This window comes from Ornithorhynchus anatinus, chromosome 3 (genome assembly GCF_004115215.2).
Source record: "Ornithorhynchus anatinus isolate Pmale09 chromosome 3, mOrnAna1.pri.v4, whole genome shotgun sequence".
NCBI lineage: Eukaryota > Metazoa > Chordata > Mammalia > Monotremata > Ornithorhynchidae > Ornithorhynchus > Ornithorhynchus anatinus.
Window position 1 is genome coordinate 841,213 of NC_041730.1, and position 26,211 is coordinate 867,423.

Sequence of the window (26,211 nt, forward strand, 5' to 3'; positions counted from 1 at the left end):
CTGTCCCCCCTAATAATAATAATATTTGCCATATAATAATAATAATAAATGTTGGTATTTGTTAAGCGCTTACTATGTGCAGAGCACTGCTCTAAGCGCTGGAGTAGATACGGGGTAATCAGGTTGTCCCACGTGAGGCTCACAGTTAATCCCCATTTTACAGACGAGGTAACTGAGGCACAGAGAAGTTAAGTGACTCGCCCACAGTCACACAGCTGACAAGTGGCAGAGCCGGGAATTACAATGGTAATTGCTAAGTGCTTATAATGTGCCGGGCACTGTATTAAGCGCTGGGGTGGAGACGTGCAAATCAGGTCAGACAGCGTCCCCGTCCCACATGGGGCTCCCAGTCTTAATCCCCATTTGCCAGATGAGGGAACTGAGGCCCAGAGAAACGCAGTGACTCGCTCACGGTCACCCAGCGGACAAGCGGCGGAGACGGGATTAGAACCCACGTCCTCTGACTCCCAGGCCCGGGCTTTTTCCACTAGAACGTGCCACTGCCCTGTGAAGAGCCCTGTACTTAGAGCTTGGGAGAGTAAGGTTGAGTCGGCTGACACATCGTTGCTCACGGGGATTTGACAGTCTGGGGAGGAGGTTATGATCCAGTAAATTTATAATTTCCTCCCAGGGATCTACCAAGTTAGTAGTCACGTACCCTGCCCACAAGGAGCTTAGGGTCCACGGGGAACTAGGTTGCCAATAAGAGGAAATTATTCAAAAACACAAAGGGCTGGAACAGACTGTGAGCTGGTTGTTGGGCGGGGATTATCTCCATCCGTTGCCGAATGGCACGTTCCAAGCGTTTAGTAGAGTGCTCTGCACACAGTGAGCGCTCAATAAATACGACTGAACCTAGCGCTTTATAAAACCCACTCGAGAGCATCGCGCACGTCAGACTTTTCCCTCTGCCGCTCCCCCTCTCCCTTCCCCTCGGCACCGTGCTCATTTGTCTATATTTTTATTACCCTATTTATTTTGTTAATGAGGTGTCCATCCCCTTCATTCTACTTATCGTGATCAAGTTGTCTCGTTTTTGTCCGTCTGCCCCGATTAGATGGTGAGCCCGTCAAGGGGCAGGGATGGTCTCTACCTTTGCCGAATTGTACATTCTAAGCGCTTAGTACTGTGCCCCGCACATAGTAGGCGCTCAATAAATACTATCGAATGAATGAATGAATGAGGTAGGTTGGGCTTCCTGGAAGAAGTGGGTTTTAAAGGCTTGGGTGGGCGACGAGGAGTGGGGAGGGCATTTAAGATGGGGGGGAATGGGGTATGGGGGGGGTCAGAGGTGGGAGGGGCAAGGGGACCTGTTGGGAAAAGAGACGGGGGTAAGGAAGAATGGGGGATCCTCCAGGCCGCTGCCCAGGCCTTTCACTGGACATTTTGAGTTTTGGGATCCGCGCGTCCTGTGCCCAGGGCCTGGGAGTCACAAGGTCACGGGTTCTAATCCCCACTCTACCCCTCGTCTTCTGTGTGGCCTGGGAGAAGTCACTTCACTTCTCTGTGCCTCAGTTGCCTCGTCTGTAAAATGGGGATTGAGACCGGGATCCCCGTGTGGGACGGGGACTGTGTCCAACCCGATTACCGTGCATCTACCCTGGCGCTTAGAACGGTGCTTGGCACATAGGAAGCGCTTAACGGATGCCGCGATGATTATAATTATTATAATTCTCTACGCCTCAGTTACTCTCCCGGCGCCGTGTGACCCCGTGCCGGTGTCGGTCCTTCTCTGGGTTCCATCCGACCGCGGCGCGACGGGACGCCCGGTTCCCTGCGGACCACGGAGAACCATCGCGTCCTCCCGCAGCGGCCCGGCAGCTCCAGTCAGGCCCAAAGCCCTCCGGCCCCCGGGGGTTACTGCGAATCCCTTTATTGCAGATTTGGGCCTGGAGGAGGGGGACGGGCGGCTCCACGGGTGGGGACCCAGCGGGTCCAAGAGTGGGGAGCGAGGGCGGGGCGTGGGGGTGTCCCAGCCCGGGCCTGCCGGGGCCACGGACGCATCCGGAGAGGTGGGCGGGGGAGGACGGGCGGTCCAGGGAGGAGGGATGGTCCAGGCTGGGGAGGGGGGCCGGTGTCCAGGCGGCGGGGCGGCCCGGCCCGGCGTGCGGGCGCGTGTTCGCGTGTACGCGTCGGGGGAGAACGGTCCGTGCGGGAGCAGACGGGCTCAGCCCGTCACACAGCACATATATTTCTTCCTCATGCCCCTCCAGAAGCCTTTCTGGGGGCTTCCGAGCGTGGCGGCCGCGGCCTGCTGAAAGATGACCTCGATGTTGTCTTTGAGCCGAGCCGAGCACTCCAGGTAAGCGACGGCCCCCAGGTTATTCGCCAGCGCCTGGCCCTGGGGGTGGAGGAACTGGAGTGAGCCGAGGTCCTTTCGCTGGACTCCCCCCGGCTCCCGGCCGGGACCCACCCTCCGCCGCTCTCCGGGAAGCGGGGTGGTCTGGTGGCTAGAGCTCTAGACTTCGGGTCTGGGAGTTGGAAGGACCTGGGTTCTAATCCACCACTCGTGCCCCACCACTCTTCTACTGGGTGGCTCAGTGGAAAGAGTCCGGGCTTGGGAGTCAGAGGTCATGGGTTCGAATCCCGGCTCTGCCACTTGGCAGCTGTGTGACCGTGGGCGAGTCACTTCACTTCTCTGTGCCTCAGCTACCTCATCTGTAAAATGGGGATAAAGACTGTGAGCCTCACGTGGGACAACCTGATTACCCTATAAATCTACCCCAGCGCTTAGAACGGTGCTCTGCACGTAGTAAGCGCTTAACAAATACCAACGTTATTATTATTATTACTGGGTGACCTTAGGCAAGTCGCTTCACGTCTCTGCGATTCACTGCCCTCATCTGTACAATGGGGATGAATAATAATAACAATGTTGGTATTTAATAATAACGTGCAGAGCACCGTTTTAAGCGCTGGGGTAGATACAGGGTCATTAGGTTGTCCCACGTGAGGCTGCCAGTCTTCATCCCCATTTTACAGATGAGGGAACTGAGGCCCAGAGAAGTGAAGTGACTTGCCCACAGTCACACAGCTGCCAAGTGGCAGAGCCGGGATTCGAACCCATGACCTCTGAGTCCCAAGCCCGGGCTCTGTCCACCGAGCCACGCTGCTTCACGAAGACCGCGGACCAAGACCGCGAGCCCCATGTGCGACATTTGTGAAGCGACATGGCCTAGTGGAGAGAGCGTGGGCCCGCGAGGCAGAAGAACCTGAGAGTCGGGAGGGCCTGGGTTCTAATCCCGGCTCCACGCTTGTCTGCTACGCGACCACGGGCTAGTCCCTTCACCTCTCACTGCCTCAGTTACCTCATCTGTAAAATGGGGATTGGGGCCGTGAGCCCCATACGGGACAGGGACCGTGTCCAATCTACCTTGTATCCACCCCAGCACTTTGAACAGTGCTTGGCCCAGAGTAAGCGCTTAGCAATAATTATCACTATGATTACGTGGACTGAGTCCAACCTGATTAGCGTGAATCTACCCTGGTGCTCGGTACTGAGCCGGGCACATAGTCAGCGCTTAACCAATACCGTTAAAAAAAAAAAAGACCTCAACCCTCGACCCTCAAAGATGCGGCGCGGAGAGAAGATGGGGGCGTGAGGGGTGGGCGGGGGGCCAGGCAGCCGGTACCTTCTGATAGGAGATGGGGTCCTGGCCGCTTTTCTTTACCCGCTGCAGCTGATCCTTGTCGTTGCGCAGGTCCGTCTTGCAGCCCACCAGCAGGATGGGCACCCCCGGGCAGAAGTGGGTGACCTCCGGGTACCACTGCAAGAGGACAGAGACTCAGGCCCGGTCCCCTCCCCCTCGACCCGGGAGGGCGGGGAGAGCTTCCTCTACAGGGATCGGGGCTCCCCGCTGCCCCCATTCTCTTCAATTTATTGAGCGCTACTGTGAGCGGAACACCGTACTAAGCGCTTGGGAGAGGGCAGTCAGAGGTCGTGGGTTCTGATCCCGGCTCCGCCGCCTGTCTGGTGTGTCACTTCGGGCAAGTCACTTCATTGGGCCTCAGTGACCTCATCTGGAAAATAGAGATGAAGACTGGGAGCCCCACGGGGGACAACCTGATGACCCTGTATCTACTCCAGCGCTTAGCACATAGTCAGCGCTTAACAAATAACATCGTTATTATTATTATTACAATAGAACAATAAACAGACACCTCCCCGGGTCCTTTCCCCACGCCATCCGGCTCCAGCAGGGGGTGGACCAGCCCGCATGGAGCCCAGGCGGGCAGATTAGGGGCCGGAATCCCACTAATAATAATAATAATATTAATATTAATAATAATGTTGGCATTTGTTAAGCCCTTACTATGTGCAGAGCACTGTTCTAAGCGCTGGGGGAGATACAGGATAATCAGCTTGTCCCACGTGAGGCTCACAGTTAATCCCCATTTTCCAGATGAGGGAACTGAGGTCCAGAGAAGTGAAGTGACTTGCCCACAGTCCCACAGCTGACAAGTGGCAGAGCCTGGATTCGAACCCAGGACCTCTGACACCCAGGCCCGGGCTCTTTCCACCGAGCCACACTGCTTCTCTATTAATAATTATGGTGCTTGTTAGGCGCTTACTATGTGTCAGGCACTGCACTGAGCACTGGGGTGGATTCAAGCAAATCGGGGGTAGACACACTCTATTTATTGCCATCGTTCTCATCTGTCCGTCTCCCCCGATTAGACCGTAAGCCCGTCAAACGGCAGGGACTGTCTCTATCTGTTGCCGACTTGTTCATTCCAAGCGCTTAGTACAGTGCTCTGCACATAGTAAGCGCTCAATAAATACTATTGAATGAACACTCCCTGTCCCACATGGGGCTCAAAGTCTCCATCCCTATTGTAATAATAATAATGCTGGTATTTGTTAAGCGCTTACTATGTGCCAAGCACTGTTCTAAGCGCTGGAGTAGATACAAGGTAATCAAGTTGTCCCACATGGGGCTCACGGTCTTCATCCCCATTGTAGAGATGAGGTCACTGAGGCCCAGTGAAGTGAGCTGACCAAAGTCACACAGCAGACAGGAGGCAGCCGAGAGATTAGAACCCAAGTCCTTCTGACTTCCTTGTCCATCCACTAATAATAATAATAATAATAATAATAATAATAATGGTATTTGTTAAGCACTTACTATGTTCTAAGCACCTTTCTAAGCGCTGGAGTAGATAAAAGGTCATCAGGTTGTCCAATGTGGGGCTCACAGTCTTAATCCCCCTGTGACAGATGAGGTCACTGAGGCCCAGAGAAGTGAAGTGACTTGCCCAAGGTCAGGAGAGAGAAGCAGCGCAGCTCAGTGGAAAGAGCATGGGCTTGGGAGTCCGAGGTCATGGGTTCTAATTCCGCCTCCGCCACTTGTCAGCTGTGTGACTTCGGGCAAGTCACTTCACTTTAACTTCTCTGGGCCTCAGTGACCTCATTACTCCCCAGCCAGTAAGCGTTCAATAAGTACGAAGCGTTCACTAAATCCGATTGAATTCTGGGGTCCGGTGGAGAGTGGGTGTGACCCCTGGACCCCCCAGCCAGTAAGCATTGTGGCTCAGTGGAAAGAGCGCGGGCTTGGGAGTCAGAGGTCACGGGTTCTAATCCCTGCTCCGCTGCTAGTCAGCTGTGTGACCTTCGGCAAGTCACTTCATTTCTCTGTGCCTGTGACCTCATCTGCCAAATGGGAAGCAGCCTGGCTCAGTGGAAAGAGCCTGGGCTTCGGAGTCAGAGGTCATGGGTTCGGTTCCCGGCTCTGCCACTTGTCAGCGGTGTGACTGTGGGCAAGTCACTTCACTTCTCTGTGCCTCAGTTCCTTCATCTGTAAAATGGGGATTAACTGTGAGCCTCACGTGGGACCACCTGATGACCCTGGATCTCCCCCAGCGCTTAGAACAGTGCTCTGCACATAGTAAATGCTTAACAAATACCAACATTATTATTATTAAAACTGTGAGCCCCACGTGGGACCACCTGATGACCCTGGATCTCCCCCAGCGCTTAGAACAGTGCTCTGCACATAGTAAGCGCTTAACAAATACCGCAATCTATTTTTTATTTTTGGAAGCGCTCCATAAATCCGATTGAATGAATGAGTCCCGGAGCCGACGCGGGGATTCGAACCCGCGACCTTGGGCCTCGGCTGCCCCTCCCCCTCCCGGCCCGCCCGCGCAGGCGCCGACCTTGTTGCGGACGTTCTCGAAGCTGGTGGCGTTGGTGACGTCATAGCAGAGGAGGAGGACTTTGGCGTCGGCGTAGGAGAGCGGCCGCAGGCGGTCGTAGTCCTCTTGGCCTGCGCGCGCGCGGGGGCGGGGCGATGGACCAACGGGCGGGGAGAAGGACCAATGGGCGGGGAGGGGGCGGGGGAGAGGGACCAATGGGGGCGGAGGGGGTGGGGCCTCGAGTGGCCACGCCCCCTCCCTCCCCTCGGGGTAGCGCGGCCTCCCCGTCGGGCGCCCCCTGGCGGCCCTGCCCGCCCCTTACCTGCCGTGTCCCAGAGCTCGAGCAGCACGGGCCTCCCCTCCAGCTGCACCGGGGTGGAGTATTTGTCGAAGGCGGTGGGCACGTATTCCTGCACGGGGGAGCAGCTGTCAGGGCCCCCGGTCTCGGCGGGGGACCCTCCTACTCTCTCACTCACGCGTGCATTCGTTCATTCGATCGTATTTATTGAGCGCTTACTCTGTGCAGAGCACTGGACTAAGCGCTTGGAATGGACACATCGGTAACAGAGAGAGAGAGACGGCTGTGTGACTGTGACTGTGAGACTGTGGGCAAGTCACTTAACTTCTCTGGGCCTCAGTTCCCTCATCTGTAAAATGGGGATGAAGACTGTGAGCCCCACGTGGGACAACCTGATCCCCCTATGTCTACCCGAGCGCTTAGAACAGTGCTCGGCACATAGTAAGCGCTTAACAGATACCAACATTATTATTAACATTATTAGACGGTCCCTGCCCTTTGACGGGCTCACGGTCTAATCGGGGGAGACGGACGGACAAGAACAGTAGCATTCATTCAAGCAGCGGGGCTCAGTGGAAAGAGCCCCGGCTTGGGAGTCAGAAGTCCTGGGTTCGAATCCCGACCCTGACACCTGTCAGCTGGGTGACTGGGGGCAAGTCATTCATTCAATACCACTTAACTTCTCGGTGCCTCAGTGACCTCATCTGTCAAATGGGGATGAAGACTGTGAGCCCCACGTGGGACAACCCGATTCCCCTGTGTCTACCCCAGCGCTTAGAACAGTGCTCGGCACATAGTAAGCGCTTAACAAATACCAACGTTATTATTATTATTATTTATTGAGCGCTTACTATGTGCCGAGCACTAGACTAAGCGCTTGGAATGGACAAGTCGGCAACAGATAGAGACAGTCCCTGCCGTCGGACGGGCTCACGGTCTGATCGGGGGAGACGGACGGACGGGAACGATGGCGATAAATAGAGTCGAGGGGAAGAACATCTCATAAAAACAATGGCGACTAAATAGACTCAGGGTGATGTACAGCTCATTAAACAAAATAAACAAAATAAATAGGGTGATGAAGATATATACAGTTGAGCGGACGAGTACAGACAACTCACTTGACTGGGCCTCAGTGCCTCATCCGTCAAATGCGGATGGACTGGGAGCCTCACATAGGACAACCTGATGACCCTGTATCTCCCCCAGCGCTTAGAACAGTGCTCTGCACATAGTAAGCGCTTCACAAATACCAACATTATTATTATTATGAGCAGCCTGGCTCGGTGGACTAAAGCCCGGCCTTGGGAGGCAGAGGTCATGGGTTCTAATCCCACCTCCGCCCCTTGACAGGTCTGGGACTCGGGGCAAGTCACTTCACTTTTCATCTGGAAAATGGGGATGAAGTCTGTGAGCCCCACCGGGTGCAGCCTGATCCCCTTGTATCCCCCCAGCGCTTAGAACAGTGCTTGGCGCATAGTAAGCGCTTAACAAATGCGATCACTATTATTATTCTCCATGACCTCATCTGTCAAATGGAGATGAAGCGTGTGAGCCTCTCGTGGGACAACCTGGTCACCTTGTATCCCCCCCAGCGCTTAGAACAGTGCTTGGCGCATAGTAAGCGCTTAACAAATGCGATCATTATTATTATTATTCATTCATTCGATCGTATTTATTTCTTTATTGAGCGTTTACTGTGTGCAGAGAACTGTACTAAGCTCTTGGAATGGACAATTCGGCAACAGATAGAGACCGGCCCTGCCCAACGACGGGCTCACAGTCTAATCGGGGGAGGCGGACAACAAACAAAGCAAGTAGTCAGGCATCGGTACCATCAAGATAAATAGAATCATAGATATATACACGTCATTAATAAAATAGGGTAATAAATAACATATACAGATGTACACAAGTGCTGTGGGGAGGGGACGGGGGAAGAGCAGAGGGAGGGAGTAGGGGCAATGGGGAGGGGAGGAGAGGCAGAGGGAAAGGGAGGGCTCAGTCTGGGCCCTATATATATATATATATACGAATATATATATATTCATTCGTTTAATAGTATTTATTGAGCGCTTACCGGGTGCAGAGCACTGGACTAAGCGCTTGGAAACTACAATTCAGCAATGAAGAGAGACGATCCCTGCCCACACCGGGCTCACAGTCTAGAAGGGGGGAGACAGACGGCAAAACGAGTAAACAGGCATCGATAGAAATAAATAGAATTACAGATAGAGACACATCAAAACAAGTATAGAGGCATCAATAGAGATAAATAATAATAATAATGATGATGGCATTTCTTAAGAGCTTACTATGTGCCAAGCACTGTTCTAAGCCCCCGAGGGCAATACAAGGTGATCAGGTTGTCCCACGTAGGGCTCACAGATTTAATCCCCATTTTCCAGATGAGGGAACTGAGGCCCGGAGAGGTGAAGTGACTTGCCCAAAGTCACCCAGCTGACAAGGGGCAGAGTCGGGATTAGAACCCGTGACCTCTGACTCCCAAGATCTTTCCACTGAGCCACGCTACTTCTCTATAGAATTATAGAGACACATCAAAACCACTCAACAGGCATCAATATAAACAAATAAAATAAAAACAAAATAAATGTTGGTATTTGTTAAACGCTTACTATGTGCCAAGCACTGTTCTAAGCGCTGGGGGAAGATACGAGGTAATCAGTTTGTCCCAGGTGGGGCTCACAGTCTTAATCCCCATTTTACAGATGAGGGAACTGAGGCGCAGGGCAGTGAAGTGACTTGCCCAGGGTCTCACAGCAGAGAAGTGACGGAGCCGGGATTAGAACCGGTGACCTTCTGACTCCCAGGCCCGGGCTCTAACCACTACTCCACAGCCTCACGTGAGACAACCTGATGACCCCGTATCTCCCCCAGCGCTTAGAACAGTGCTCTGCACATAGTAAGCGCTTAACAAATACCAACATTATTATTCTCTAGATTGTAAGCTCTTTGTGGGCAGGGAATGTGACTGTTGATTGTTGTACTGTTCACTCCCAAGCGCTTAGTAGGGTGCTCTGCACACAGTAAGCGCTCAATAAATACGACTGGATGAATGAATGAGTTTGTCGTTGCCTGCGTAGCTCAGTGGCAGGAGCCCGGGCTTGGGAGTCAGAGGTCACGGGTTCGAATCCAGCTCTGCCACTTGGCAGCTGGGTGACTGTGGGCGAGTCACTTCACTTCTCTGGGCCTCAGTGACCTCATCTGTAAAATGGGGATTAAGACTGTGAGCCTCATGTGGGACAACCTGATGACCCCGTATCTACCCCAGTGCTTAGAACAGTGCTCTGCACATAGTAAGCGCTTAACAAATACCAACATTATTATTATTATCTATCTCCGTCTACCTCTCCCTGTTGGGGTGTAAGCGTCTTGTGGGCAGGAAACAAATCAATGGTACTTATTGAGCGCTTACCATGTGCAGAGCACTGTGCTAAGCGCTTAAGCCACGCTTAGGGAAGCAGCGTGGCTCACTGGAAAGAGCACGGGCTTTGGAGTCAGGGCTCATGAGTCCGAATCCCATCTCTGCCACTTGTCAGCTGTGTGGCTGTGGGCAAGTCACTTAACTTCTCTGTGCCTCAGTTCCCTCATCTGTAAAATGGGGATGAAGACTGTGAGCCCCACGTGGGACAACCCGATTCCCCTGAGTCTACCCCAGCGCTTAGAACAGTGCTCGGCACATAGTAAGCGCTTAACAAATACCAACATTATTAACGTTATTATTATTAATAAACTAAGCATGTCACTTAGGTGTGTTGCGAATCCCCCGTGCTTAATAAGAATAACAATAACGATGGCATTTGTTAAGCGCTTACTATGTGCAAAGCACTGTTCTAAGCGCTGGGGAGGATACAGGGTGATCAGGTTGCCCCACGTGGGGCTCACAGTCTTCATCCCCATTTTGCAGATGGGGTAACTGAGGCCCAGAGAAGTGAAGTGACTTGTCCAAAGTCACCCAACCGACAAGCGTGAAGCAGCGTGGCTCAGTGGAAAGAGTCCGGGCTTGGGAATCAGAGGTCGTGGGTTCGAATCCCGCCTCCGCCGCTTGTCAGCTGGGTGACTTTGGGCAGGTCACTCCACTTCTCTGGGCCTCAGTTCCCTCCTCTGTAAAATGGGGATTCAGATGGTGAGCCCCACGGGGGACCACCTGATCACCACGTATCCCCCCCGGCGCTTAGAACAGTGCTTGGCACATAGTAAGCGCTTAACAGATACTATTATTATTATTATATACACAAGGGGATATGGCTTTGGGGCTGGAGAGGGTGGTTCTAAGGGCAATTGGGGGGAAGATCTCTGGGGGCCGTAGGAAGTGGAAGCGAGGGGTGGCGGGGGGGGGGGGGGTGGAGGGGTCCTGGGAAGATGAGGGGTGAGGTGGTTTTGTGGGAGGCACAGGGAGGGAAGGACTGGGTGGAGTCTGGAGGGAAGTCTTCTGGGTTCAAACAATCAATGTATCGCATTTATTGAGCGCTTACTATGTGCAGGGCACCATATTAAGCACTTGGGAGAGGACAATATAATGAGTCAGTGGTCATGTTCCCTGCCCATAAGGAATTTCCAGTCACTCTAGACTGTAAGCTCGTGGGCACGCAATGTGTCTCTTTACTGCTGTAGTAATAAGAATAATAATGATGATGATGAGGGTATTTGTTAAGCGCTTACTATGTGCCGAGCGCCGTTCTAAGCGCCGGGGGGATACAGGGTGATCAGGTTGTCCCACGTGGGGCTCACAGTCTTCATCCCCATTTGACAGACGCGGGAACTGAGGCCCAGAGAAGTGAAGCGACTTGCCCAAAGTCACACAGCTGACAAGCGGCGGAGGCGGGATTAGAACCCGTGACCTCTGACTCCCACTGAGCCACGCTGCAGCGTTCACGCGTAGAGTGTACTTGGGGAAGCAGCGTGGGTCAGTGGAAAGAGCCCGGGCTTGGGAGTCAGAGGTCATGGGTTCGAATCCCCGCTTTGCCATTTGTCTGCTGTGTGACCTTGGGCAAGTCACTTCACTTCTCTGGGCCTCAGTTCCCTCCTCTGTAAAATGGGGATGAAGACCGCGAGCCCCACGTGGGTCAACCTGATAACCTTGTATCTCCCCAGCGCTTAGAACGGTGTTTGGCACATAGTAAGCGCTTAACAAATACCACGATCACTCCCAAGTGCTTAGGACAGGGCTTTGCACACAGTACCAGCATCATGTAGCGAAGCAGCATGGCATAGTGATAGAACACGGGCCTGGGAGGCAGAAGGCCGTGAGTTCTATTCCTGGCTCTGCTGTGTGTCCTTGGGCAAGTCCCTTCACTTCTCTGCGCCTCAGTTACCTCCTCTGTAAAATGGGGATTGAGACAAGATGGGGACTGTGTCCAACCGGATTCGCTCGTATCCATCCCAGCACAGTGCCTGGCACAAAGTAAGTGCTTAACAAATACCTCAATTATGACAGTAAGTGCTCAATAAATACAATGAATAAATGAATGAATAAAGAGAGGAAACAGACATTAATATAAAGAAATAAATTATGCTTATGTACTTAAGAGCCCGGGGGAAGTGGAGAAGCAGTGTGGCTCAGTGGCAAGAGCCCGGGCTTGGGAGTCGTAGGTCCTGGGTTCTAATCCCCTCTCCCTCCGTCACTTGTCAGCTGTGTGACCTTGGGCAAGTCACTTCACTTCTCTGGGCCTCAGTTCCCTCCTCGGTAAAATGGGGATGAAGACTGGGAGCCCCACGTGGGACAACCTCATGACCTCGTATCGCCCCCAGTGCTTAGAACAGTGCTCGGCACATAGTAAGCGCTTAACAAATACCAACATCAGCGTGGCTCAGCGGAAAGAGCCCGGGTTTGGGAATCAGAGGTCGTGGGTTCTAATCCCAGCTCCGCCGCTTGTCAGCTGGGTGACTGTGGGCGAGTCACTTCATTTCTCTGGGCCTCAGTTCCCTCCTCTGTAAAATGGGGGTGAAGACTGGGACCCTCACGTGGGACAACCTGATGAGCCCGTATCTCCCCCGGCGCTTCGAACAGTGCTCTGCACACAGTAAGCGCTTCACAAATACCAACGTTATTATTATTAAGTTCAAGGGCGACGCGGAAGGGAGAGGAGAGGTTCCCGTGTCCCACGAGGCAGTGAGGCGGAAAGCGAAACCAGCAATAAGGTGAGGTAGCAGGGGGTAGGGCAGCCTGGTGGGTGGGGTTGGGTGCGCCCGGCTTATTATCGCTCCCGGGGCTCCCAGGGCAGGAGCCGGGCCCCGCTGCCCGCCGGAACTGGGCTGGGCTGCAGGTGACTCAGTGGCCGCCCGGCCCACTGAGTCAGGGCGAGGTCCGGCCGAGGCCGAGGGAGGAGGCGGACGGCCCGTCTGGGGGGGGACAGTCCTCCTGGACTGATGACGATGGCATTTGTTAAGCGCTTACTATGTGCCAAGCACTGTTCTAAGCGCTGGGGGGGGATACGAGGTCATCAGGTTGTCCCACGGGGGGGGTCACAGTCAATCCCCATTTTCCAGATGAGGTCAATGAGGCCCAGAGAAGTGAAATGGCATTTGTTAAGCGCTTATTATGTGCCAAGCACTGTTCTAAGCGCTGGGGGGGATACAAGGTCATCAGGTTGTCCCACGGGGGGCTCACAGTCTTCATCCCCGTTTTCCAGATGAGGTCACTGAGGCCCAGAGAAGTGAAATGGAATTTGTTAAGCGCTTACTATATGCCAAGCACTGTTCTAAGCGCTGGGGGGGGATACAAGGTGATCAGGTTGTCCCACGTGAGGGTCACAGTCAATCCCCATTTTTCAGATGAGGTCACTGAGGCCCAGAGAAGTGAAATGGAATTTGTTAAGTGCTTACTATGTGCCAAGCACTGTTCTAAGCGCTGGGGGGGATACAAGTTCATCAGGTTGTCCCACGGGGGGCTCACAGTCTTCATCCCCATTTTCCAGATGAGGTCACTGAGGCCCAGAGAATAAAATAAATAAATAAATAAATGGTGGTATTTGTTATGCGCTTATTATGTGCAGAGAATTGTTCTAAGCGCTGGTGGGGGGACACAAGGTGATCAGGTTGTCCTACGTGGGGCTCACAGTCTTCACGGGCTTGGGAGTCAGAGGTCATGGGTTCGAATCCCGGCTCTGCCCCTTGTCAGCTGTGTGACTGTGGGCAAGTCACTTCTCTGTGCCTCAGTTCCCTCATCTGTAAAATGGGGATGAAGGCTATAAGCCTCACGTGGGACAACCTGATTACCCGGTATCTCTCCCAGTGCTTAGAACAGTGCTCTGCATATAGTAAGCGCTTAACAAATATCAATATTATTTTCCAGATGAGGTCACCGAGGCCCATCTCATGACCATGAGATCCATGTAGAAGCCGCGTGGTGCAGTGGCCGGAGCCCGGGCCGGGGAATCAGAAGGTCATGGGTTCTAATCCCGGCTCTGCCAATTGTCTGTTGTGTGACCTTGGGTGAGTCACTTCACTCTTTTGGGCCTCAGTTCCCTCATCTGAAAAATGGAATTGAGACTGTGAGCCCCGTGTGGCACAGGGACTGTGGCCAACCCGATCTGCTTGTAGCTTCCCCAGCGCTTAGTACGGTGCCCGGCACATAGAATCGCGTAGCTAAGTGGAAAGAGCCCGGGTTCGGGAGTCAGAGGTCATGGGTTCTAATCCCGCCTCCGCCACTTGTCAGTTGTGCTGTGACTTTGGGCAAGTCGCTTCACTTCTCTGGGCCTCAGTTACCTCGTCTGTAAAATGGGGATTAAGACTGTGAGCCCCACATGGGAGTACCTGACTACCTTGTATCTACTTCAGCGTTTAGAACAGTGCCTGGCACATAGTGAGCGCTTAACAAATACCATCATCATCATCATTCTCTGTGATTCAGTGACCTCATCTGTAAAATAAGGATTGACTGTGAGCCCCATGTGGGGCAACCGGATTACCTTGTATCTCCCCCAGCGCTTAGAACAGTGCTCCGCACATAGTAAGCGCTTAACAAATACCATCATTATATAATAACGATAATAACGTTATTTGTTAAGCGCTTACTAGGTGCCAGGCACTGTTTTAAGCGCTGGGGTGGATACCAGATAATCAGGTTGGACCCAGTTCCTGTCCTACATAGGGCTCACAGTCTGAATCCCCATTTTACAGAGGAGGGAACCGAGGCACAGAGAAGCGAAGCGACTTGTCCAAGGTCACACAAGCATTCATTCATCCAATAGTATTTACTGAGCGCTTTCCATGTGCGGTGCGCTGTACTAAGCACCTGGAATGTGCGATTCGGTAACAGATAGAGACGATCCCTGCCCCACGACGGGCTCACAGTCTAGACAACTGGTGGAGCCGGGATTAGACCCCATGACCGTCTGACTCCTAGGTCCGTGTTCTATCTACTAGGCCACGCTGCTTCTCTAGTATCCATTCAATAGTATTTATTGAGCGCTATGTGCAGAGCACTGTACTAAGTGCTTGGAATGTACAATTCGGCAATAGATAATAATAATAATAACGTTGGTATTTGTTAAGCGCTTACTATGTGCAGAGCGCTGTTCTAAGCGCTGGGGTAGACACAGGGGAATCGGGTTGTCCCACGTGGGGCTCAGTCTTAATCCCCATTTTACAGATGAGGTAACTGAGGCCCAGAGAAGTGAAGTGACTTGCCCACAGTCACACAGCTGACAAGGGGCAGATCTGGGATTCGAACTCATGACCCCTGACTCCAGGGCCCATGTTCTTTCCACTGAGCCACGCTGCTTCTCCCTGCCCATTGACGGGCTCACAGTTTAGTCGGGCAAAAACGAGACAACTTAATAGCAACTTAATCTCCCCCGATTAGACCGTGCGCCCGTCAAACGGCAGGGACGGTCTCTCTCTGTTGCCGACTTGTTCATTCCAAGCGCTTAGTACAGTGCTCTGCACATAGTAAGCGCTCGATAAACGCTATTGAATGAATGAATGAATGAACAATAAATAGAATGAAGGGGATGGACACCTCATTAACAAAATAAATAGGGTAATAAATAATCTATAGAAATGAGCACAGTGCTGGGTGGGGGGAAGGGAGAAGGGGAGGAGCAGAGGGAAAGGGGGAAAGGGGGCTTAGCTGTAAGCACCTACCAAATACCACAATTATTAAGATCCCAGTGGGTAAGTGCATCTAACCCAACGTGACCCAGGGGCCCCCCCGGCCACTGCCTTCCACCCAAATCTACCTCAGCGCTTAGAACAGTGCTCTGCACATAGTAAGCGCTTAACAAATTATTATCCGGTTGCTCTCCACTCCCGCCTGCCCGGCACTGGCTGGGACCCCCGCCCAGGATTTGCTCTGCACATAGTAAGCGCTCAATAAATAAATACCGATTTGTCCATTCCAAGCGCTCAGTACAGTGCTCTGCACATAGTAAGCGCTCAATAAATACTATTGAATGAATGCTGAATGAGTACTGCTATTTTATTGCTATTGTTCTTGTTCTCGTCTGTCAGTCTCCCCCGATTAGACCGTAAGCCCATCAAAGGGCGGGGACTGTCTCTATCTGTTACCGATTTGTCCATTCCAAGCGCTTAGTCCAGTGCTCTGCACATAGTAAGCGCTCAATAAATACTACTGAATGAATAAATACTGCTGAATGAATGAACAGAGGGGAAACGGAGGCCTGGGGGGCCTCCTGGATCTCTGGTCACGAGGTAGCAGGTCCGAGGGGGTCTGGGGTGGGGGCTGGGATGGGGGGGACACAGGAGGCCTGGGCTGGAAACTAGGGGCGGTGACACAAAGGGCAGCGTGGCCTAGTGGATAGAGCCCGGACCTGGGTTCTAGTCCTGGTTCCGCCACTTATCTGCTGCAGGACCTTGGGCCAGTCATTAGTTACGGTGCTTGGCACATAGTAAGCACTTAACAAATAACATCATCATCACTTCTCTGAGCCTCAGTTCCCTCATCTGCTTTGTGGCTCAGTGGAAAGAGCCTGGGCTTGGGAGTCAGAGGTCGTGGGTTCGAATCCCAACTCCGCCACGCGTCTGCTGTGTGATCTTGCACAAGTCACTTAACTTTTCGCGCTTAACAAATACCAACATTATTATTATTATTCTCTGTGCCTCAGTTCCCTCATCTGTAAAATGGGGAGTAAGACTGTGAGCCTCAGCGCTTAGAACAGTGCTCTGCACATAGTAAGCGCTTAACAAATACCAACATTATTATTATTATTATTACTGTGCTCTCTCCACTATGCCATGCTGCTTCTCTATACCAACCCGATTACCCTGTATCTCCCCCAGCGCTTAGAACAGTGCTCGGCATATAGTAAGCGCTTAACAAATACCAACATTATTATTATTATTATACCTGGGGAAGGAGCTGGGAGGGGGCCTTCCCTGACTGCGCCCTCCTTTCCTCCTCTCCCACTCCTTTCTGCGTCACTCTGACTTGCTCCCTTTATTTATTCCCTCCTCCCAGCCCCACAGCACTTTCATTCATTCAGTAGTATTTATTGAGCGCTTATTATGTGCAGAGCACTGTACTAAGCGCTTGGAATGTACAATTCAGCACTTATATCCATAACCCACGTGGGGCTCCCAGTCTTAATCCCTTTCCTTTTCACGTCTGTCTCCCTCTCTGGACTGGAAGCTGTCTGTGGTCAGGGAATGTGTCTGTTATATTGTTCTCTCGTAATAATAATAATAATGATGGTATTTGTTGAGCGCTTACTATGTGCCGAGGACTGTTCTAAGCGCTGGGGTAGATACATGGTCATCAGGTTGTCCCACGTAGGTTCACGATCTTAATCACGATCTTGAGAAGCAGCGTGGCTCAGTGGCAAGAGCCCGGGCTTGGGAGTCAGAGGTCATGGATTCTAATCCCGGATCCGCCACTTGTCAGCTGTGGGACTTTGGGTCCGTCACTTCACTTCTCTGGGCCTCAGTTGCCTCATCTGTCAAATGGGGATTGAGATTGTGAGCCCCACGTGGGACAGGGACTGTGTCCAACCCGATCTGCTTGTAACCACCCCAGCGCTTAGTACAGCGCCCGGCACATAGTTAAGCGCTGAACAAATACCCAAATTATTATTAGTATTAAATTATTAATCCCCATTTTACAGATGAGGTAACTGAGGCACAGAAAAGTGACTTGCCCAAAGTGACGCAGCTGACAAGTGGCGGAGCGGGAATTAGAACCCACGACCTCTGACTCCCAAGCCTGCGCTCTTTCCAGTAAGCCACGCTGTACTCTCCCAAGCGTTTAGTACAGTGCTTTGCATATAGTAACTGCTCAATAAATACGATCGACTGACACAGAGGGCCTTGGGTGGGCGCTGGGAGGGGGGCACAGGCCTGGAGCGGGCGCTGAGGGCGGGTGTTGGGGTCCCTCCCCATGCCCCATCCTCCAGCTGTGGCGAGGCCTGGCTGAGAGACGCCCCCGCCCACCCCCCGCCGCTCCCCCCGAGGCCCTGGTGCCTCAGTGGTCTGAGCTGAGCCCCGGGGAGGGGTCCTGAGCACCAGGGCAGGGTACCAGCACTGGTATAAACTCTCTGTGGGCAGGGAACGTGTCTACCAACTCTCCCAAGCGCTTAGCACAGGCCTCTGCACAACAGTAGGCACTCGATAAATATCATCGATTGGCAAGAGGGGTGGGAGATCAGCTCTCGGACGATAATAACAATGGCGGTATTTGTTAAGCGCTTACTGTGTGCCGAGCACTCTTCTGAGCGCTGGGGTCGATATAGTCATTCAATCAGATTTATTGAGAACTTACTGTGTGTAAAGTGCTGTACTAAGCACTTGGGAGAGTACAACAGAACAATAAACAGACATTTCCTGCTCACAAGAAGCTTACAATCTAGAGGGGGAGACAGACATCAATAGAAATAAATAGATATTCATTCAATCGTATTTATTGAGCGCTTACTGTGTGCAGAGCACTGGACTAAGCGCTTGGAATGGACAATTCGGCAACAGAGAGAGGCAATCCCGGCCCAACAACGGGAGGGAGACCCCAAAGTTGAGGCAGAGAAACTAGGGTTCGAGGGGGGAAGGATTCTAGGAGGGGGATGGGTCTCCCTTTATTCTAAATTCTTCCCACCCCCAATTCCATTCTTTGGGAAACCCGGAAGGGCTATGATATTTCTTAATGGAAAGAGCCCGGGCTTGGGAGTCAGAGGTCATGGGTTCTAATCCCGGCTCCGCCACTTACCAGCTGTGTGACTTTGGGCAAGTCACTTCACTTCTCTGGGCCTCAGTTACCTCATCTGGAAAATGGGGAATAAGACTGTGAGCCCCGAGTGGGACAACCTGATCAGTTTATATCTGCCCAGTGCTGAGAACAGTGCTTGGCACATAGTAAGCGCTTGACAAATACCAAAATTATTATTATTGTGTGTGTATGTGTATGTTCATTCATTCATTCAATCATATTCATTGAGCGCTTACTGTGTGCAGAGCACTGGACTAATATCCCCCCGGCCCCCATACGTGCATCCAAATGTCCAAGGAACTGAAGCAGCGTGGTGTAGTGGTTAGAACCAAGGCCAGGGAGTCAGAAGGTCATGCGGTCTAATCCCGGCTCTGCCATTTAATAATAATAACAATAATAATAATAATGTTGGTATTTGTTAAGCGCTTACTATGTGCCGAGCACTGTTCTAAGCGCTGGGTAGATACAAGGTAATTAAGTTGTCCCCGTGGGGCTCACAGTCTTCATTCCCCTTTTCCAGATGAGGGAACTGAGGCCCAGAGAAGTGAAGTGACTTGCCCAAAGTCACACAGCTAAGTGGAAGAGCCAGGATTAGAACCCGCGACCTCTGACTCCCAAGCCCGGGCTCTTTCCACTGAGGCACGCTGCTTGTCTGTTGTGTGACCTTGGGCAAGTCACTTCACCTCCCTGTGCCTCAGTTTTCTCATCTGTAAATGGGGGATTAAGACTGTGAGCCCCTTGTGGGACAGGGACTGTGTCCAACTCGATTCGCTCGTATCCAACTCAGCGCTTAGTACAGTGCCTGGTGCGTAGTAAGCGCTGAACAAATACCATAATAATATCTTAATTATATTATCATCGATCATTAATAATTACACAATATATTTATATATTCATATATAATATATTTATATATATATAGCAGCGTGGCTCAGTGGAAAGAGCTCAGGCTTGGGAGTCAGAGGTCACGGGTTCGAATCCCGGCTCCGCCATTTGTCAGCTGTGTGACTGTGGGCAGGTCGCTTCACTTCTCTGAGCCTCAGTGACCTCATCTGTAAAATGGGGATTAACTGTGAGCCTCACGTGGGACAATCTGATCACCCTGTATCTCCCCCAGCGCTAGAACACTGCTCTGCACATAGTAAGCGCTTAACAGATACCACTATTATTATTATTCTATAATAAGACAGTCAAGCAGCATACCATTATATAATTACAATTAATTATTATTAATAATAATTATTATTAACTGGGAGTCCCCTCCGGCTCCCTGGGACCACCTGCTGCAGTGATTCACCTACAGACAAGGAATCAGAAGGCCTGTGGAGCAGGGCAATAAGACACTGTGTGGGCGTATCTGTGTCTGAGCCGCTCCTGGCCCCGTTCTTGCGTGAGACTCGGTGTCTCCGTGGGTGTGTTCATGGAAGTATGTACTCACGCTCTTGGCATTTCCTGGTGTGTAGTACGCGCCTGATAAGTTTGTCGCGCTGCCCTCTCCCAGGCATTTAGTACAGTGCCCTGCACAGAGGAAGCACTGAATAGATACCACTGCCTGATCGACGGATGAAGGTCTGCGCACACGGCCAACGCTCTGAGTCAGAATCCAATTAATGTCGTTGGTGATTCTCCCAAGCTCTCAGTACGGGGGTCTGCACGTAGTAGGCGCTCAATAAATACCACTGATGGGGGGGGGGGGTGTCCCGAGTGCCAGCGAGGGGCCCCGTGAAGTACGTGTGAGCCGTAGTAAGCGCTCAATAAATGCCACTGATTGATGGGGTGTCCCGAGTGCCAGCGAGGGGCCCCATGAAGTACGTGTGAGCCCACTTGTCAGCTGTGTGACTGTGGGCAAGTCACTTCACTTCTCTGTGCCTCCGTTATCTCATCCGTAAAATGGGGATTAACTGTGAGCCTCATGTGGGACAACCTGATTACCCTATATCTCCCCCAGCGCTTAGAACAATGCTCTGCACATAGTAAGCGCTTAACAAATACCAACATTATTATTATTATCATAGTAAGCGCTCAATAAATACCACTGATATTGATGGGGTGTCCCGAGTGCCAGCGAGGGGCCCCATGAAGTACGTGTGAGCCACAGTAAGCGCTCAATAAATACCACTGATTGATGGGGTGTGCTGAGTGCCAGCGAGGGGCCCCATGAAGTGTGAGCCACAGGATGCGCTCAATAAATACCACTGATTGATGGGGTGTGCTGAGTGCCAGCGAGGGGCCCCAAGAAGTACATGTGAGCCATAGTAAGTGCTCGATAAATATCACTGATCGATGGGGTGTCCTGAGTGCCAGCGAGGGGCCCCATGAAGCGGGAGCCACAGTAAGCGCTCAATAAATACCACTGATCGATGGGGTGTCCCGAGTACCAGCGAGGGGCCCCACAAAGTACTTGTGAGCGTGTACCCCTGGAAGTGCTGGTAAGCACTCTGGATGCCAGTGAGTGTGCCCCATATCCCCTAAGCGTGGGCCAGGAAGCCTATCCCGCTGACTGTGACCCAACGCGTGACAGTCTACTACAGATGATGCTATTTATTGAGGGCTTGCTGAGTGCAGTGAACTGTACTGAGCGCCCATAATCCCCATCCACGAGTACAAGAGAAGCAACGTGATTTAGCGGATAGAGCACGAGCCTGGGAGTCGCAAGGGCCTGAGTTCTAATGCCGACTCTGCCACTTGTCTGCTGTGTGATCTTGGGCGAGTCCCTTCACTTCTCTGGGCCTCAGTTCCCTCCTCTGGAAAATGGGGATTAAGACCGTGAGCTCTGTGTGGGACAGGGACTGTGTCCAACCTGATTTGCTTGGATCCATCCCAGGGCTTAGTACAGTGCCCAACACATAGTAAGTGCTTAACCGATGCCACAATTATTATTTGCTATTATTATTAAACATCGATCAATCAATCCATTGTATTTATTGAGCGCTTACAGTGGGCGGAGCACTGGAGTAAGCGCTTGGGAGAGTCACTAAAACAGTTACATCCAACACCACCGACTGCCTGGTTAATACGAAGGCCTCCCACTGAATGTGCTCCGAGGGTCAGCCAGTCAGTCAATCGCATTTATCAAGCGCTTACTGTGGGCAGAGCACTGTACTAAGCGTTTGGGAGACTATAATATAACCAAATAGAACACAATCCCTGCCCACAAGGAGCTTAGAGGCTAGAGGGTCATTCATTCCATTCACTCATTCAATCACATTGATTGAGCACTTACTGTGTGCAGAGCACTGTATTAAGCGCTTGGAAAGTACAATTCATTCATTCCATCGTATTTATTGAGAGCTTACTGTGCGCAGAGCACTGTACTAAGCGTTTGGAAAGGACAATTCATTCATTCATTCAATTTCTTCATTCAGCGTGGCTCAGTGGAAAGAGCAGGGGCTTGGGAGTCAGAGGTTGAGGGTTCTAATCCTGACTCCGCCACTTGTCAGCTGGGTGACTTTGGGCAAGTCACTTCACTTCTCTGTGCCTCAGTTCCCTCAACTGTAAAATGGGGATGAAGACTGTGAGCCCCACGTGGGACAACCTGATCACCTTGTATCCTCCCCAGCGCTTAGAACAGTGCTTTGCACATAGTAAGCACTTAACAAATGCCATCATATATTCTCTGAGCCTCATCTGTCAAACGGAGATGAAGACCGGGAGCCCCACTTGGGACAACCTGATGACCTTGCATCTCCCCCTGTGCTTAAAACAGTGCCTGCCACACAATAATAATAACAATAATAATAATGTTGGTATTTGTTAAGCGCTTACTATGTGACGAGCACTATTATAAGCGCTGGAGGAACTACAAGGTCATCAGGTTGTCCCACGTGGGGCTCCCAGTATGCATCAGTTGTGTGACCTTGGGCAAGTCACTTCACTTCTCTGTGCTTCAGTTCCCTCCTCTGTAAAATGGGGATGAAGACTGTGAGCCCTACGTGGGACAACCTGATTATCCTGTATCTACCCCAGCACCTAGAACAGTGCTTGGCACATAGTAAGCACTTAACAAATACCAACATTCTTCTTCTTCTTCTTCTTATTCATCCCCATTTGACAGATGAGGGAACTGAGGCCAAGAGAAGTGAAGTCCCTGGCCCAAAGTCATACAGCTGACAGGTGGAAGAGCCGGGATTAGATAGGAAGGAAGCGCTGGACAAATAATATTAATAATAATGATGTTGGTATTTGTTAAGCGCTTACTATGTGCAGAGCACTGTTCTAAGCGCTGGGGTAGATACAGGGTCATCAGGTTGTCCCACGTGAGGCTCACAGTTAATCCCCATTTTACAGATGAGGTCACTGAGGCCCCGAGAAGTGAAGTGACTTGCCCACAGTCACCCAGCTGCCAAGTGGCAGAGCCGGGATTCAAACCCATGAACTCTGACTCCCAAGCCCGGGCTCTTTCTCCTGAGCCACGCTGCTTCCCTCATCAAATACGTTGAGAAGCATATGTTGAGAAGCAGTGTAGCTCAGTGGAAAGAGCTCGGGCTTGAAAGTCAGAGGTCATGGGTTCGGATCCCAGCTCTGCCACCTGTCAGAGGGGTGACCGTGGGCAAGTCACTTCACTTCTCTGGGCCTCAGTTCCCTCATCTGTAAAATGGGGATGAAGGCCGTGAGCCTCACGGGGGACAACCTGATGACCCTCTATCTCCCCCAGCGCTTAGAACAGTGCTCTGCACCTAGTAAGCGCTTAACAAATACCAACATTACTCTTCTCATCAAATACCATCATCATCGTCGTCCCGGGCCCCTGCTCTACGTTGAGAAGCAGCGTAGCTCAGCGGAAAGAGCCCGGGGCTTGGGAGTCAGAGATCATGGGTTCGAATCCCAGCTCCGCCGCTTGGCAGCTGGGTGACCGGGGTCAAGTCGCTTCACTTCTCTGTGCCTCAGTGACCTCATCTGTCAAATGGGGATGAAGACTGGGAGCCTCACGGGGGACAACCTGTTGACCCTGTGCTCTGCACCTAGTAAGCGCTTCACAAATACCAACATTCTTCTTCTTATCAAATACCATCATTCATTCATTCATTCAGTAGTATTTATTGAGCGCTTACTAGGTGCAGAGCGCTTGCAATGTACAAATCGGTAACAGATAGAGACGGTCCCCGCCTTACAGTCTAATCGGGGGAGACGGACAGACAAGAACAATGGCGATAAATAGAGTCGAGGGGAAGAACATCTCATTAAAACAATGGCAAATAAATAGAATCAGGGTGATGTACAGCTCATTAAACAAAATAAATAGGGTGATGAAGGTATATACAGTCGAGCGGACGAGTACGGTGCTGAGGGGAGGGGACGGGAGAGGGGGAGGAGGAGAGGGAAAAGGGAAGAGGGAAGAGGATTTAGCTGCGGAGAGGCGAAGGGGAACGGGTAGAGGGAGCAGAGGGCCACTGCACATCCTCGCTCTCTGGAGAAGGGACCCTTCTGGGCTCACTGTGGAAGTTTTTGGTTTCTAATATCAGGAGGAGATCAGGGTGTCTCCCCTATTTCTCTCTGAGAAGTAGAGTTGTGCGGGTTCCTGCCTGAAATCGAGTTCACGGCGGTGTGGGCTGGGAGCCCGGAAGGCGGGACCGAATTCTATCCAGGGCGCACGCAGGGCTGCCCCTTCAGTCAAATCAGTTGGATTGACGGAGTGCCTCCTGGGCGCGGAGCACTGTACTGAGTGCCTGGGGGGAGTACCCACAGGACGGGCACCTTCCCTGGCCAGAACGGTCTAGAGGGGGAGGCGGGGAGCTCAGTCATCATCATCATCATCCCCCTGCCGTAAGCGCTGCGCCCTAAGAGGGCCCCGGGGCCCCCGGGGGACTCACCTCGGGGAACTTTCCCTGGGCCATGACCATGAGCAGCGAGGTCTTTCCGCAGGCCCCGTCCCCGACGATGACGGCCTTGATGGTGCGGGCCCCGGGGTCCTCGCCGTCGCCCTCGGGTCCCCGGGCCCTGCCCTCGTCCCCCTCCTCCTCCCGCTGCCCGCGGGTCCGCATGGCCCTCGGCCTGCTCCGGGGCCCGGCCTGGGACACTGTGACAGGGGACGCAGCCGTCGGGACGCCCGGGCGGGACGGGACGGGACGGGACGGGACGGGGCGGGGACCGCCGGCCAGGTGTCTTGCTCCCAGCCGGGGCGGGGCAACCGGACACCTCAGCACCATTCATTCATTCAATACTATGTATCGAACGCTTACTATGTGCGGAACACCGGACTACGCGCTTGGAATGGACACATCGGTAACAGAGACGGTCCCTGCCCTTTGACGGGCGCACGGTCTAATCGGGGGAGACGGACAGACGAGAACGATAGCGATAAATAGAATCGAGGGGATGAACATCTCATTAAAACGATAGCAAATAAATAGAATCAGGGCGATGTACGTCTCATTAACAAAATAATCATCATCCACTCATCCGCTCGATCCTCTCTATTGAGCGCTTACTGTGTGCAGAGCACTGGACTGAGCGCTTGGGATGGACAATTCGGCCCCAGAGACCATCTTGATTCTATTTATCTTGATTCTATTTATTGCTATTGTTCTCGTCCGTCCGTCTCCCCCGATTAGACCGTAAGCCCGTCAAAGGGCAGGGACCGTCTCTATCTGTTACCGATTTGTCCATTCCAAGCGCTTAGTTCAGTGCTCTGCACATAGTAAGCGCTCAGTAAATACTGTTGAATGAACCATCCCTACCCATCATCATCATCATCATCATGGCATTTGTTAATGATAATAGTAATGTTGGTATTTGTTATTAAGCGCTTACTATGTGCAGAGCACTGTTCTCGGCGCTGGGGGAGATACAGGGTAGCAGGTTGTCCCACGTGAGGCTCACAGTCTTCATTCCCATTTTACAGATGAGGGAACTGAGGCACAGAGAAGTGAAGTGACCTGCCCACAGTCACCCAGCTGACAAGTGGCAGAGGCGGCATTCGAACCTATGACCTCTGACTCCCAAGCCCAGGCTCTTTCCACTGAGCGCTTACTACGTGCCAAGCACTGTGCTAAGCGCCGGAGAGGATACAAGGTCATCAGGTGGTCCCCCGTGGGGCTCCCCGTCTTCATCCCCATTTGACAGAGGAGGGAACTGAGGCCCAGAGAGGTGAAGTGACATGCCCACAGTCACACAGCTGGCAAGCGGCCGAACCCGGAATTTGAACCCATGACCTGTGAGTCGCCAGCCCGGACTCTTTCCACTGAACCACGCAGCTTCTCCACCATCATCATCCTGGTATTTGTTAATAATGAGGAAGGTATTTGGGAAGTGCTTACCATGAGCCAAGCACTGCTCTAAGCACTGGGGGAGGTCCCAGGTTGTCCCATCTGGGGTTCGCAGTCTTCAGCCCCATTTGACAGTTGAGGACCCTGAGGCCCAGAGAATAATAATAATATTGACATTTGGGAAGCGCTTACCTTGTGCCAAGCACTGCTCTAAGCGCTGGGGGAGGTCCCAGGTTGTCCCACCTAGGGCTTGCAGTCTTCAGCCCCATTTGACAGTTGAGGCCCCTGAGGCCCAGAGAATAGTAATAATGATGGCATTTGTGAAGCGGTTACTATGTGCCAAGCACTGTTCTAAGCGCTGGGGGAGGACCGAGGCCATCAGGTTGTCCCACGTGGAG

At 52.3% G+C, this 26,211-nt stretch overlaps 1 protein-coding gene across 1 annotated transcript; it reads right to left on the reverse strand.

The window, feature by feature from the left end:
• Positions 1 to 1,680: 1,680 nt before the first annotated feature.
• RHOD (ras homolog family member D) lies at positions 1,681 to 24,589 on the reverse strand. The gene is made up of 5 exons (XM_029061480.2): positions 24,419 to 24,589; positions 6,458 to 6,545; positions 6,157 to 6,266; positions 3,633 to 3,767; positions 1,681 to 2,341 (listed from the first exon to the last, which is right to left on the reverse strand). Exons 1-5 carry the CDS (start codon positions 24,587 to 24,589, stop codon positions 2,168 to 2,170), a joined length of 678 nt encoding a protein of 225 aa, XP_028917313.1. The 3' UTR covers positions 1,681 to 2,167.
• Positions 24,590 to 26,211: the final 1,622 nt, after the last annotated feature.